This window comes from Bidens hawaiensis, unplaced genomic scaffold (genome assembly GCF_021521415.1).
Source record: "Bidens hawaiensis isolate Kalapana, Puna unplaced genomic scaffold, B.hawaiensis_p1.1 tig00000888_1, whole genome shotgun sequence".
NCBI lineage: Eukaryota > Viridiplantae > Streptophyta > Magnoliopsida > Asterales > Asteraceae > Bidens > Bidens hawaiensis.
Window position 1 is genome coordinate 2,914,863 of NW_027491051.1, and position 14,195 is coordinate 2,929,057.

The 14,195-nt window shown below is 37.5% G+C and overlaps 1 protein-coding gene across 1 annotated transcript in view; it reads left to right on the plus strand.

Annotated features, from left to right (window-relative positions):
• Positions 1–11,490, plus strand: part of LOC143544456 (wall-associated receptor kinase 2-like) — a 148,401-nt gene extending 136,911 nt beyond the window's left edge. The window contains exons 2-3 of the mRNA XM_077036565.1: positions 9,952–10,128; positions 10,231–11,490. Of these exons, the coding sequence (XP_076892680.1) occupies positions 9,952–10,128; positions 10,231–11,435 (1,382 nt within the window). The 3' untranslated portion in view covers positions 11,436–11,490. The remainder of the gene's footprint in view (positions 1–9,951; positions 10,129–10,230) is intronic.
• Positions 11,491–14,195: the final 2,705 nt, after the last annotated feature.

Here is a 14,195-nt window from a genome sequence, read left to right on the forward strand (position 1 = left end):
CTGTCATATGGTTTTTGACTAGTTTATGGTTGATTTGCAATAATACCATGGGAACAATATTAATAAATCAAGTAGACTTAAGTGTGCTGCTGCTAATCTAAATAGCTGTAAGATGATAAATTATGTGATAGGTCTTGGTTGATGAATTACTAGATTTAGCTCTCTGTAAGGAGTCCGTCTAGGTTTGGTTTATTTTCCTTGTCTATATAGACGAGTGAATTCTTTAAATTACCTTTGATTTCCGTGTTGTAAGGTAGGATTTCTTATAGAGGTACTTATCATATAACAAATTAGTGACCGTAAACGAGTCTAATTATACCGGTAATTTTAATAGCTTATTAGGATTCCATATGTGTTTTCTTGAGAGGGGTCAAGAGTCATGTTCGGGTTCCCCTTAAGTGAATATTTTAAGATTCCGGTTCCATAACTTAGCATTTTCCTACCATTTGTTAATTGATGCATTAGGGATTCTAGCCTAGGTGGTTACTTGTCATCTCTAAGTTAAATCCGAGTTTAAGTTGTCTTTAAGTCATAGTAATTAATTTAATATTAGTTTTTAGTAAACCCTCCCCCCCAAATAATAATAAATAAATAGGTGTGTCTGTAGTTGAGTCTAATCTAGTTAATTTACGTATTTTAAAGAGTCTGTGGGTTCGACATCCAGACTTACTTAGTTGTACTAGAGTCGACCAGTTCACTTGTCAGTTAATAGTTTTTAGTTAAGTTAAAAGTCTAGAATTATTACTTAGTGTCTTGATTAGTATAATTTAGTTAACAATTTTATAACTACTTTTTGCACATCATGGAGGCCACCCGACAGCGTGGTGAGGAGTACATACTACCACTGCCACGTTTTGACCACAAGGTGAGCACATCGGGCGTCAGACGCGGCCACAAGGACGATGACAACAATGGTGATAAATCGGGCGTCAGACGCAGGCATGGCGACGAGGCGCTTGTGATGCTGCCATTAGATAGAGTTTTACATTTTGTTATTATTTGAACGAACATGTTATAATGGTTGTGTGCGTGTGTATCGTTAATTTATATTGTTTTGCTATAATATTTAAATCTTAAATCAAGCAGATTGTTGAAACGAAAATCAATAAAAGAAATTTTTTTTTATATAACTGATTACTAATAAAACACAAAAAAATAAAATAGAAAATAAAATTAAAAAAAATAAGCAGAAAAAGACAAAAAAAACGATTTTTGAGTAAATTCCATCCAATACGCCATGTATAGCCTTATCTGTAACGTATTAGACGGTATTTTTATAAAATCATGCAGCAAAGGGTGTTATTCGGGTTGTACTCTCGAGTTTCTTGGGTCGGGTTCTTCATGTTTGAGAAATTCATTTCGAGTACTCATACTCGATCGTAATCTCCATCAGGTTACTCGGGTTCGGGGTATTCAGATTCGAGTTTTATGAGTACGGGTTAATCGGGTTTCGAGTATTTGACCAAAAAAATTAAAAAAATGTGCTAAAATGCAACCAAATACATCAATACATCGTCTTTAGTTTTTAACTCCACATAATCCAAAATACATAATCCTTTAACAAGTCATGTTAAAACTGATCAAAGATATGTTATCTTAACACTAATCAAAGATGGGATGTTTTTCTTGTTAAAGATACATATAATTGTAGGATAACCCTATTTTCTTTTTTATATATAAGGTAAATTGAGCAATATTTATATTTTTTTTCTAAAACATGCTATATAACAATACTAGCATGCATGATGTAATATGAAAATGTTCTCCATAAATAAACACGTGATAATTAAAACTAACATACTTTATTGTTTTTTATTTTCATTTTTTTATGTATCGGTACCCATCATTTGGATATGTAGGCAGCGATTTACATTGAATAGGCTAAGATAGGATATATAATAATTGAATAGAAGACTTAGTCAAACGTGTAATTCGGGTTTACCCGAAACCATTAAAAAGTACTCGGTACTAGCTCATATTAGTTTGGGTTGGACTTTCATGAGTATGAGTTCTTTTGAGTTCAAGTTAATAGTTATTGTTAGATTCAAGTTCGGGTTTCATGAGTATGAGTACTTTTGAGTTCAAGTTAATAGTTATTCAGTCTCAGGTTTCGGGTTGCAGATAGAAATGACAGCTGTACCAGCAGTGTGTGGAGAAAACCGGCCCCTAATTAAAAGCGGGTTATGACCATTGATTATCTAAATTACATGGTGTATATTCTAATGGGACCAAGTAACCGAAATCTTCTTTTTTACCACAGCTTTATTCTCACAACATTTTAATAGCAGCTAGTCTTCTGTAGACGACAAGGTTAACAAACTACTAGTCTTCTGTAGACGACAAGGTTAACAAACTACGTATCGGATGTATCCCATGCTATCAAATCATATCAGTTTCATAGAACAACACAAGTTGGCTCAGTCATTGGAAAGCCGAACAGAAAACGAAAAAAATTGTTAGCCGTTGATAAGTAGGAGTTTAACTAAAGTATATCTATTTAGTCAAAATTCTTAATATGACCAAACATTCATTATAACCAATCAAAATACATGTCAAAACAAACTTTCATTATAACCAATCAAAATACATCTTAAAAATAGTTAACCAAGGCACTAACACAAATAATTAAACAAGGTTTTCCACCCACGCGTTGCGATAGCGTTTGAGTTGGTTCGAGTAGAGATATACAACAGTATTACATAAATGCAACCAAATTATTTGGCTCTCATTTTACAATCTCTAGCTTATTTCTTTTGTAGAATCTAAGAGAAGCCAAAAGTTATAACCTTGTATGCATCTTGATAATCTACTACCTGCAAACACTAAAATATGACCATCAAATAAAGGAAAGGGCAGCTCTCACCATATATGAAAATAATTTTACCCATCATGTCAAATTGCAAATGGCAGATAGAACAAGTTTGCCTTCTTGTGAATAATTTATGTTTAACTTAATCTGCATTTCATCAAATTGAAAACTCAATTAGATATAAGAAACATTCACAATCTTTCTAATTTGGGGCTCAAGTTTCATATCCATAATCAGAAGATTGTCACAAACTACCAATTTTAAAACCTAAACTTGATCAGTACACTTGTCTAAACTTCAAAACAACCAAGATTTATACTAGAATGAACAAAATCCATACCAATTTCAAAACCTAAACACCTTAAACTAATAAATCAAATTGCGTCTTCTTTCTAAGGAATACTAAATTCACAAAATTAACATATGCAGACTACAATACAACTCTAATTGCATACCAAAATAATATCACTGAGAAACAAATTACAATAAAAACATCAATACTACTATAACATCATGTTGTAAATATACAAAGGCTTCAAATAATGAATATATAGTAACCGATCAAGTGTTTCCGACTTGCAGTACCTTCCTGAACCTCTTCGGCGGCAGCACATTCACCGAAACCTAAGAGAATTTCCCGTCTAAGGTAGCCATATCCACATCGTTTACACCTTCCATCTGAGTTGAATCGCAGATACAAAATCTCAACTACAACCGTTCAAAGAATACTGGTAAATCACAATTATGTTCGAGGAATCAGATCAATCAATCCATCGTTTATACATATGTGGAATTTTTGCACATACACGGGCTGCATCAAAATAATTAGCATTTTGTCGAACACATGGTGTTCATACCAAATTGATTACTCTATCAAACAAATGTACTTAGTTCAGAATTAAGGCATGACATAGACACAAAATAATTAACATTTGTATGTCTAATAACAGAAATGGTGAATCTTTCAAAACCATGATATAACTGAGATGATAAAATTACCGTAGCTGGTCGCGAAATGCTGCAACTTCTTCGCGTCGTGTACGGTGTTGATGTCACCGAATATTGAACCATTGTCTTCTATCGTTGCCGTCGAAGATCGTCACAATCGTTGCGGTGGTGGTAGACGGATCCAGAGGTGAAGATCGGTGGTGAAAGAAGGGGCTAGGGAATGTTTTTGACGAACCTGTATGTTAGGGTAAAGGGTATGCCGGTTATCTGAACCATTAAGAGGAGTCCCGGAACATTAAGATGTGTTACTTTAATCAGTATGGATATGAGCGAATACGTCTTAATGGTCTCATTCAGACCTAAAACAAACACCCCTGACTTAATAGTTTGTGAGTTCCCACAGTTATTATATAATACATAAAACCATACAATTCCATGAAACTCGTGAAAGCAAATAAGGTCCTTTCCAATTGGGATTGTGTACCAATGTACTCGGTTAATGAGGTTTTGTCGAATTTGAGCAATTAAATCAGTGGTTTCTTGAACAAGTTCCGGACCAGTGATTTGAGTTTCACCAATTTCACTCCAACAAATAGGTGATCGACATTTACGACCATAAAGTGTTTAGGTCATGTGTCATGGATTTCGGTGGAAACTGGGATTCTCATCTTCACTTGATTGAGTTCTCGTATAATAATAGTTATCATTCGAGTAGCCGTATGGCTCCGTTCTTCCGTCGGAAAAACGCGAGGGGGAAGGGGCTGGGGGCTGGGTGATAGTTTTTTTATTATTATTATTATTATATTATAAATTTAAAATACAAGTTTCAATTTAAACCCTAGACTTTAGGAATATATATAAACTTATATTAAACTTTGTTTACATTTGAACCTTAAACTTTATAATTTTGCAAAGTTGATTAAAACTAGTTATACTTTAGTATCCTTGGATTTCTTACGTTTTATACTCGTTAGATTTAAACTTTGATTATTTAACAGACTTTCATGCTCGGAGATTCGTTAATTGAATTAAGCAAATAGAAAATGAACGAATAATAACTATAAATCATCGTAATTGATATTAAATGATAAACGACAAACACGAATTTATTGAAATGACACAACGGGTCGGTTTAACGAATACAAATACAAATACGGATACGAATAAAAATTGACAAATGTCACAATCATGTTTAACATGTTAATGGTTTATCTTTTGTTTACACGGGTACCTTTTGTTCTAAAGGCATTTTTTTACATATAATAGACATGCTTCATGTCACATCGCGCAAAGAAGATAACTAGTTGAAAAAAAATAAGTAAAATAGACATGCTTCATATGTCACATCGCGTAAGGAAGATACTAGTTGAAAACAAATAAGTAAAGTAGTGTTAAATGGATAAAAAAGATTTGGTGGGGGATAATATTCATAATTTTGGCTTGTAATATATTCTTTTATTTATGCAAATGTTGTTGTGTATGTTTTTGAAGATTATTGAATGGATCGATGATTTGTCATTCACTATCAAAGGAAATATATACACAAAAGTTTACATGAAATAAGGAAACATACAACTGCCCATCCGATGATTGTGCCAATCAAACGGATATCAAGGCTACAATTTGGTATACTATTTTAACATAATATACATGTGCTAATACACCCCCTCAGACGAAGTGGGAGGATCACGAACGTGCAGGCTGTCTTTGAAGTGGGTGAATAAAACGCGAGGAAGCCCCTTCGTGAATATATCGGCGTACTGAAAATCGGCTGGGATATAAAGAACTTGGATGTCCCCAACTTGGACTTTTTCTCTAACGAAGTGAATGTCGAGTTCCACGTGCTTTGTGCGTTGATGTTGAACCGGATTTTCAGAGAGGTAGACAGCGGATATGTTATCACAGTAGACAACCGTTGCTTTGCGAGTTGGTACTGATAGTTCAAGAAGGAGGTTTCGAAGCCAACTCGTTTCAGCGACTGCGTTTGCTACGCCCCGCGCTGGATCGTGAGATGGTGGCTTGGCGTTTCGAGGACCAAGACACAAGGTTATCGCCTAAGAACACACAGTAGCCGGATGTCAAGCGACATGAGTCGGGGCATCCCCCCAATCGGCATCGGAATATGCAATTAAATTGGACGATCTAGAGGGTATAATGTGAAGTCCCTGATGAATAGTACTCTTGAGATATCGAAGAACCCGTTTTAGAAAATAAAGATGCGGCTCTCGCGGTGCATGCATGAAAAGGCATAATTGTTGAACGGCATATGTGAGGTCGGGCCGTGTAAATGTTAAGTATTGTAGTGCACCGGCAAGACTTCGATATAGGGTTCCATCGGATAATAGTGTACCAACAGTTGCACTTAGTTTAGAAGATGTATTGGCTAGTGTTGATGCAGGTTTACAGTTTCTCATGTTGGCACGTTCAAGGATGTCCAAAAGCATAGTTTGACTGTGACAAGAACATACCATTTTGTTGATGTTGGACGTTAATGCCAAGGAAGTGATGGAGCTTTCCGAGATCGGTCATGGCAAATTCCTTGGACAAAGATGTTATAATCTGTTTGAGTAACTGTTCATTGGATGCGGTCAAATTTATATCATCAACATAAAGAAGTAAATAGGCTATGTTGTTTCCATTTTTGTAAATAAATAAAGATGTATATGTGACCACACTCTTGAAGCCGCTTCGAATAATATATGAAGCAAACCGTTGATACCAGGATCGTGGAGCCTGCTTAAGCCCGTAGAGAGATTTGCGTAACCTGCAAACAAGATTAGGATGTGCCGGATCATGAAAACCCGGGGGTTGAAACATGTAAACGGTTTCTTGTAAATCACCATGGAGGAAGGAATTTTTAACGTCTAACTGATTGATGTGCCATCCTCGGGAAACAGCTAAGCTTAAAACAATTTGAATTGTGGTTGGTTTAACCACCGGGCTAAAAGTTTCGTCACAGTCAACGCCGACCTGTTGGCTTTTACCATTCACCACCAATTTAGCTTTATAACGTTGTAATGTGCCATTAGAGTTAAATTTGTGACGAAACAGCCACATGCACCGGATGATATTTATATCCTTGGGTCTCGGTACAAGATCCCATGTGTGGTTATCCATAAGAGCCTTATATTCATCGGTCATGGCAGCGTACCATTTTGGATCGTTCATAGCTTTTAGGTGGGATATGGGTATGGGAGAAATGTTTTCATCACTGTGGGTGTGTAAGTTAATTTTGATTCGAGGTTTCGAGATTCCGTGTTTAGCTCGGATTGTCATGGTGTGAGTATTAGTAGTAATAGGGTTACTTTGGGAAGGATTGAGGATGGGTTCTGGAGAGTGGTTCGGGTTGGTATTGCGGTGGGAGAAGAGGGTAAATAGGGTGGCGGAGAGTGGTTTAGGGGCTGATTTTGTGAAACTGGTGGGGATTGAGTTGTTGGTCGGGAAGTGGTGGGCCTTTGCTGGAATAATATAGGGGAGGGATCTGTTTATAGAAAATTGTATGATTGATTGTTTGAATTTTGGTTTTGGAATGGAAATATGGTTTCATCAAAAACCACATGTCTGGAGAGAATTACTTTCCCGGTAGAGAGGTTTAGACATCGATAACCGCGGTAGTTTGTGGGATAACCTAAGAAGACACAGAGGTTGGATCGGAGTCCAAGTTTGTGGGCACGTGTAGCGGTCATATTTGGGTAGCAAGCACATCCGAATACACGTAGATGGTCATAAGTTGGTGTTCTTAGGTAGAGAGCATGTGCGGGTGTAAGTTGTTTTCGGGTTTTTGAAGGAAGGTTGTTATGGAGGTAGCAAGCCGTATGTAAAGCTTCGACCCAAAATTCGGGTAGTAAAGAAGCATGATTGAGAAGGGCTAGCATGATTTCATTTAGCCTTCGGATCATTCGTTCGGACTTCCCGTTTTGTTTGGATGTATGTGGACATGAGAACCAGAACTGAAGGCCGTTTGTGGTGGCAAATGACTTGAAGTGATGATTATCGAACTCACCGCCTAAGTCACATTGGAAAGATTTAATAGGCATGTTGAATTGGGTTTGGATAAATCGGTAAAACTGGGTGAATTTTTCATAGGTTTTGGATTTAAAATTTAGTGGGAAAGTCCATGTGTAATTTGTGAAATCATCAACAAGCACCATATAATATGCACCATATAATATTTGTACCCTGGTAGTGATCGGTGACGTCCATAGATCATAATGTATTATGTCAAACGGTAATAAAGTGGATGACGTTGAAAGGGAAAACGGTAAACGTTTATTATTTGAAAGTTGACAAGATGCGCAAACCGCGCTTTTACCATGTCTAGTACAAGAAATAAAATTACTGGAAATTAAAAAATCCATAACGGGTCCACCAGGATGACCTAAACGTTCATGCCAAACGTCTTTATTTGAAGAAGCCAAGAAAACTGAAGACGAAACCGGGTAGGTAAACGGGTAGAGTTGACTTGAGCTATTGTGGCGGGAGATCATCTTCCCACTCGGGGTATTCCTTCACAGAAAAACCATGCGGGTCAAAATCAACAGAAACATTATTGTCAATGGAAAACTTTTGTACAGAAATCAGGTTTTTGATTATATTAGGGGTATAAAGGACATTTTTTAGGTAAAAGAGTCGGTTTGGGTTTTTAATGGTGTGGTGACCCGATCCAAGGATGGGAATACGCTGCCCATTACCCACAAACATAGAGCCATATGAATTTGACAACAAGGGATTTTGAATCATACCTGGATTACCAGTGAGATGATCTGTAGCACCGGTGTCCATGTTCCACTCTTCATCATTAGTTGGCGGGTTTAAAGTCGTAGCTTGGAAAGCCTGACCAAGTTGGGTTGGATCCATTGCATCAAAGGTGGCAACATTTGCTTGTGGAGCCTGTTGAGATTGAGAAGGACCAGTTAAGTTACTTGGCTGCCAACTTTGTGAAGAGTTTGACTTGTTGCTACTAGACTTTGAAGGTTGACCCATCCATTGTTGAAATGGGTTTGCCCAAGGAGGGAAGTTGTTCCAGGCTTGGGTGGGGTACAGACTTGGTGGTGGAGTCCAACCGATCCAACCAGGTTGTTGCATCATGGGACCAGTCATCATAGGCCACTGGTTGAAATTGGCACAAGGGTTACCGGTAAAATTGGTTTTCCTTGCCGCGTCCGCCACGACCACCACCACGAGGAGAGTGAGCATGGTGTCTGCTGCCCCTGGAAGAATTAGTACACCGGTTTTCTTGCAGTTGTGAATCGGACCTGATAGTTGCCATAGCGGCTGGTGCGGAGAGGAGTTCCCGAGCCATTTGGCGTTGTTGTTCGGAGTGAAGCATGTGGCAAGCCGTCTCCCATGTTGGAGTGGTTTGATTGATGATAGATCCGACGGCGTCGTACTCCATGGGAAGACCCCTGACCAGTTGAAGGACGAGTCGGGTGTCGTTCACGGGGCAGTCGACATCGGTGAGTTGGTCTCCTAACATCTTCAATTTTTGACAGTAGCTTTCAAGTGATGGCATGGATTTTAGAGTGAGGTTGTTGAATTCAAGTTCTAGAGCGGCCGCCCTAGCACCTTTGTTGTTCAAAAAAATGTCTTTCAATCGGTTCCACGCCTCCAATGCGGTGGATTCCGGGACAAGGATGCGAACCAAGAGGTCGTCTTCCAATGTTCCGTAGATCCACTGTAAGACTATGGCGTCAATCTTGGACCATTCTTCATACGAGTCATGAGTTTGAGCAGGCGGGGCAGTGCCATCGATGTGAGATAACACATCATAACCCCGAGCATGGAGCTTAAAGAGTTTGACCCATGACGAGTAAGACACCTTTTTGCCATCAAGAACTCTGACCTTTCGTTGGATGTCGGTCACGGTATACACCGAGTGTAGAGACTTTTGTTCAATTGAATCGTAATCAATGGAGCAAGAAAAAAATAGGAAAAAAATTGGATGGAGGCTAGCGTTTTTAGAGAGGCTTTGATACCATGAAGATTATTGAATGGATCGATGATTTGTCATTCACTATCAAAGGAAATATATACACAAAAGTTTACATGAAATAAGGAAACATACAACTGCCCATCCGATGATTGTGCCAATCAAACGGATATCAAGGCTACAATTTGGTATTCTATTTTAACATAATATACATGTGCTAATAGTTTTCTTTAACTAGTACGCTTAATTTTCCTTTGCTTATCAGACATCAACGAGTGCAACGATGTATACAAGTACCCATGTTATGGTATTTGCACCAATACTCTAGGAAGTTATAACTGCACATGCCCGTTAAGATTCTTCGGTGAAGCAAACACAACAAATGGTTGTCAACGTGTTGGTAATAAAGATTCAAAAATCCAATTGACCATATTCATTATAGGTAATTCTTTCCAGTCAATTAACTATGTTTAGGAAATGTTTTCATTATAACTCAAAAATATTGACCATTAATTAAAATGTTTGCACATTCATGTACATATAGCTATGTTATGCGGCATGCTAGCACTACTGTCCGGAATAGCAGGGATATGCATAGGTGTAAGGAGGAGGAAGCTAACAAAGCTCCGAGAAAAATTCTTTGAGCAAAATGGGGGTGTGTTACTACAACAAAAGATCAAATTGCAAGGATCTCACGAGGCAATGACTTTGTTTAGCACGGAACAACTAAGAAAAGCCACAAATAATTATTCTCAAGAGAAAATTATTGGCAAAGGTGCATATGGTGTTGTGTATAGGAGGGTTCTGTTGGATAAACGTGTGGTTGCAATAAAGAAATCTAAACTAGTGGATACCACTCAAGCAGAGCAGTTTATCAATGAAGTCATGATCCTTACACAAGTCATTCATCGAAATGTGGTAAAGCTTTTGGGTTGTTGCTTAGAAGAGGAAATCCCAATACTAGTTTATGAATTCATTTCAAATAATACACTTTTCCATCACATACATCATAGATTGGGTGGAATGAGTTGGTTATCTTGGGAGAATCGGCTGAGAGTAGCCACCGAAGCTGCTAGTGCACTTGCATACCTTCATTCAGAGATTACTATGCCAATTGTACATAGAGATGTCAAGTCTACCAACATATTGCTAGATGAGAACTACACTGCAAAAATTTTGGATTTTGGTGCATCAAGGTTGGTCCCATTAGACCACGACCAAGTAACTACTCTTATTCAAGGAACACTTGGATATTTAGATCCAGAATACTTCAACTCAAGCCAACTAACTGAAAAAAGTGACGTATATAGCTTTGGAGTGGTACTTGTAGAACTCATAACCGGGAAAAAACCCATTGGTGCTAATAGAACAAATGAAGAAAAGAATCTAGCTACATATTTTGTCAACTCAGTTAAAGGGAACCGCTTATTTGAAATTGTTGAACCCAGACTTTTACGTGAAGGGACTTTTGAGCAATTGCAAGCACTTGGTGATCTAGTAAAGAGATGCCTTAGATTAGTAGGTCATGACAGGCCTACGATGAAAGAGATTGCAATGGAGCTTGATAGCTTGAGGAAGTTCACGACTCATCCTTGGGCTCAACAACAAACATATAATGAGACAAGAAGCTTAGCATTAGAGGTTGAGCAATCTGATCTTTACGAAGTCCCATTAATTCATGGAACTAATGAATGGGAATCATATCCAAGTATTACAAATTTGGCCCTTGAAGAAAACAATCCACGTTAGCTTTGTTGGAACTTCTTATAGTATTTGTTATGTGATCATCACCATGCTTGCACAGTTGCACCAAACTAGTTTTTTTTTTCTGAACAGCAGCCTAAAGTTAGGATGGTCACAGCTGTGTAATAGGTTTATATGGTGTTTTGATATTGTCTAGAGTTATGAAGTCACTTGTGACGTATAGTTTTAGCTTGCTCAGAGCTGAAGATTTGAAATGTGAATATTGCAGGACTTCCTAGAAATATGTTAAAAGATAATCTGATGAGTTATTGGAATAATTGTAACAAAATATGAACCATTTATGTCAGATGGCTAAATTTAAATTTCTCAACTTTGAGCTACATCTTGTCCATGTTCAAAAGAGCAAATTGCCATACATCCAACTGCTACATCTTCTTCTTCTTACATCTAGATGACATAAACAAAAATAGTTCATATTGCACACATGTTTACACAATTCTTTGTCACTACTCATTCCCAAAACCATTTAAATTATAAAACTAAAGAACACATTATTTATCCAAGTCTCTTTGGAAAATTATGTGAATTAATAATTTCTATCATGTGATATTTTCAATAGTGATTGAATATGAAATTAATTGAATCCTGAATTGGTTAAACCTACAAAAGAATATGTAACATCCCGACTTATATAAAGATATAATATTTACTATTATGATGTAAAGAACCGAGACCCAAGAAAACGATGAAGATGATGAAGGAACTACATGACCCAAAACCCAACTACAACAGAGTGACCAAGACCAGATGGCTCGAATTTGAGTTCCGGCAACTTCACTGCTGTACACACCAGCTTCGTGGAGGTGCTGGTGGTTTCCGTTAAGACACCATGTTCTTTATTATTTTCTCCTAAAACACATGATAGGACCTTTTTTTAACATACGGCTACACATGATTCCACAATGGTTAAACTCGTACTCTCATATTGATCGCTCTTTCTTTAGTTCTTTTTTAGGCTTATTGGGAGTGAGGATGAAAAAAGGGTTCTTGGTTGTTTTCTTTGTTTTTTTTAGGAAACACCGCTCAATACGCGACGTATAAAGCTACATACCACATATTGAGGGGTGTTTTCCCGAACGGGGCGGTGTGTGGAGAAACACTGAGGAGATAACAGTGTGAACACAAAACAAAAAAAATGTTTACCTGCAAGCATATTGATGTCAATGTCTTTGACAAAAAAAAACACCAACTGTAGTAATAACCGAATCACTTTTAACCTAAAAGTCAACGTAAATGAGTTTTAGGATTATGAAAACCAACAAAATATCTAAAAGTAAAAATAACCAATATGACATCAAACTTTTTTCAGAAATAAAAATAAATGAAAACCAATTACCCAACACCGACAGAGAAGCATAAAATTATTACCAAAGTAAAAGGTTACCCCCGGAACTAGGCTAGCTGTATTGGTATTTGGCCAACAAGTTTGGCCTAATACAAGTAAGTCCAAGTGGAGTCAGTCCATTAAGGTCAAGGCCCAACTCACATTCCATAAATATGAGTCTCTCACTTCTACTAGGGGGGCCTCATTCTTTCCAACAATATTCATTTTCTCTCTTTCACTATGACCTCATTCCACTAACTTTAAATTCTCTTTGCATACTCCTTATATTTATTCACAAGGATAAAATGATGAAGGTTATGATGGAAATGGATCTGAGCCGGAAGATCCCCCCCCCCCCTTCCATGATGAGACTCGAGTCCATTCTGAACACGGGTTGAATTGGTGTCTCAACACTGGCGCCATTCGTAGGATCCATGTTTCGTGTCCCACCAACAATGGTCAGATCCGCATTTCCTGGGTATCACTTCGGTTCAATAGATCCAGTTTTCCTCATATCCAAAGAAGATCCATGCTCTCCCTTTAGATCTAAAGTGGAACCATTAGTATCACGAGTCTCTTCCGGAACAACAAACGAACCCCTTCCAAAACAAAGCCCGAGGTCCTTTCAAAGCATAATACAATACCATCCATAACAAAACACCTTCTTTAGCTCCTCACGAGGCTCTTCATAAAACATTGGGGTTACCATGAATCATCGGCGACAGGTTCTAAAAATCACTCTTTAACATCCTTTAAAATGATTTTACTATAAGAGGTTCTAGATTCACATGCATCTCTCTAAATTATTTACTTTAAAATTCTTAAAAATGAGGCTACCAAAAAGGGCCCACCTGTTGTATCCGTGTTATGAAGACATTCTTGCATAATGAATTTATCTTGAAGGCTCGTGAAATTCATTAAAAGCGACCACATTTATTATTCGAAGATTGATTATTCAAATAGCCAAGATAAAAGACATCAAGGTGATCATGGAATGAACAGAGGCATTGTCACGTAATAGGATTATTTTGAAGACTTCTAGCATACATTAGAAGTAATTATGCTTTTATATTTATGACTAACAAACATAATCAGCCGACCATTACTTGCATGAAAAATAGCCCATTCTAAGATGTTCATTACTTATATTTATCTCCAGATGGAGTATAGCCCCTTATAAGAGGCTCATTTTACATTTCCCCTGGATGGGATACAACCCCTTTTAAGGGGCTCATTATTTACATTTCCCCCTAAATGGGATACAACCCTTCTAAGAGACTCATTACTTATATGTTTCCCACTAAATTGGACTCCATATGCATACATCCTCCGTAATGGGAATAGAATATCAATGCTCCTTCACAATAAGCGAAAGGAAGCCCGGATGAGGGGCTTGGATCCACATTAAAATTGAGAACCAT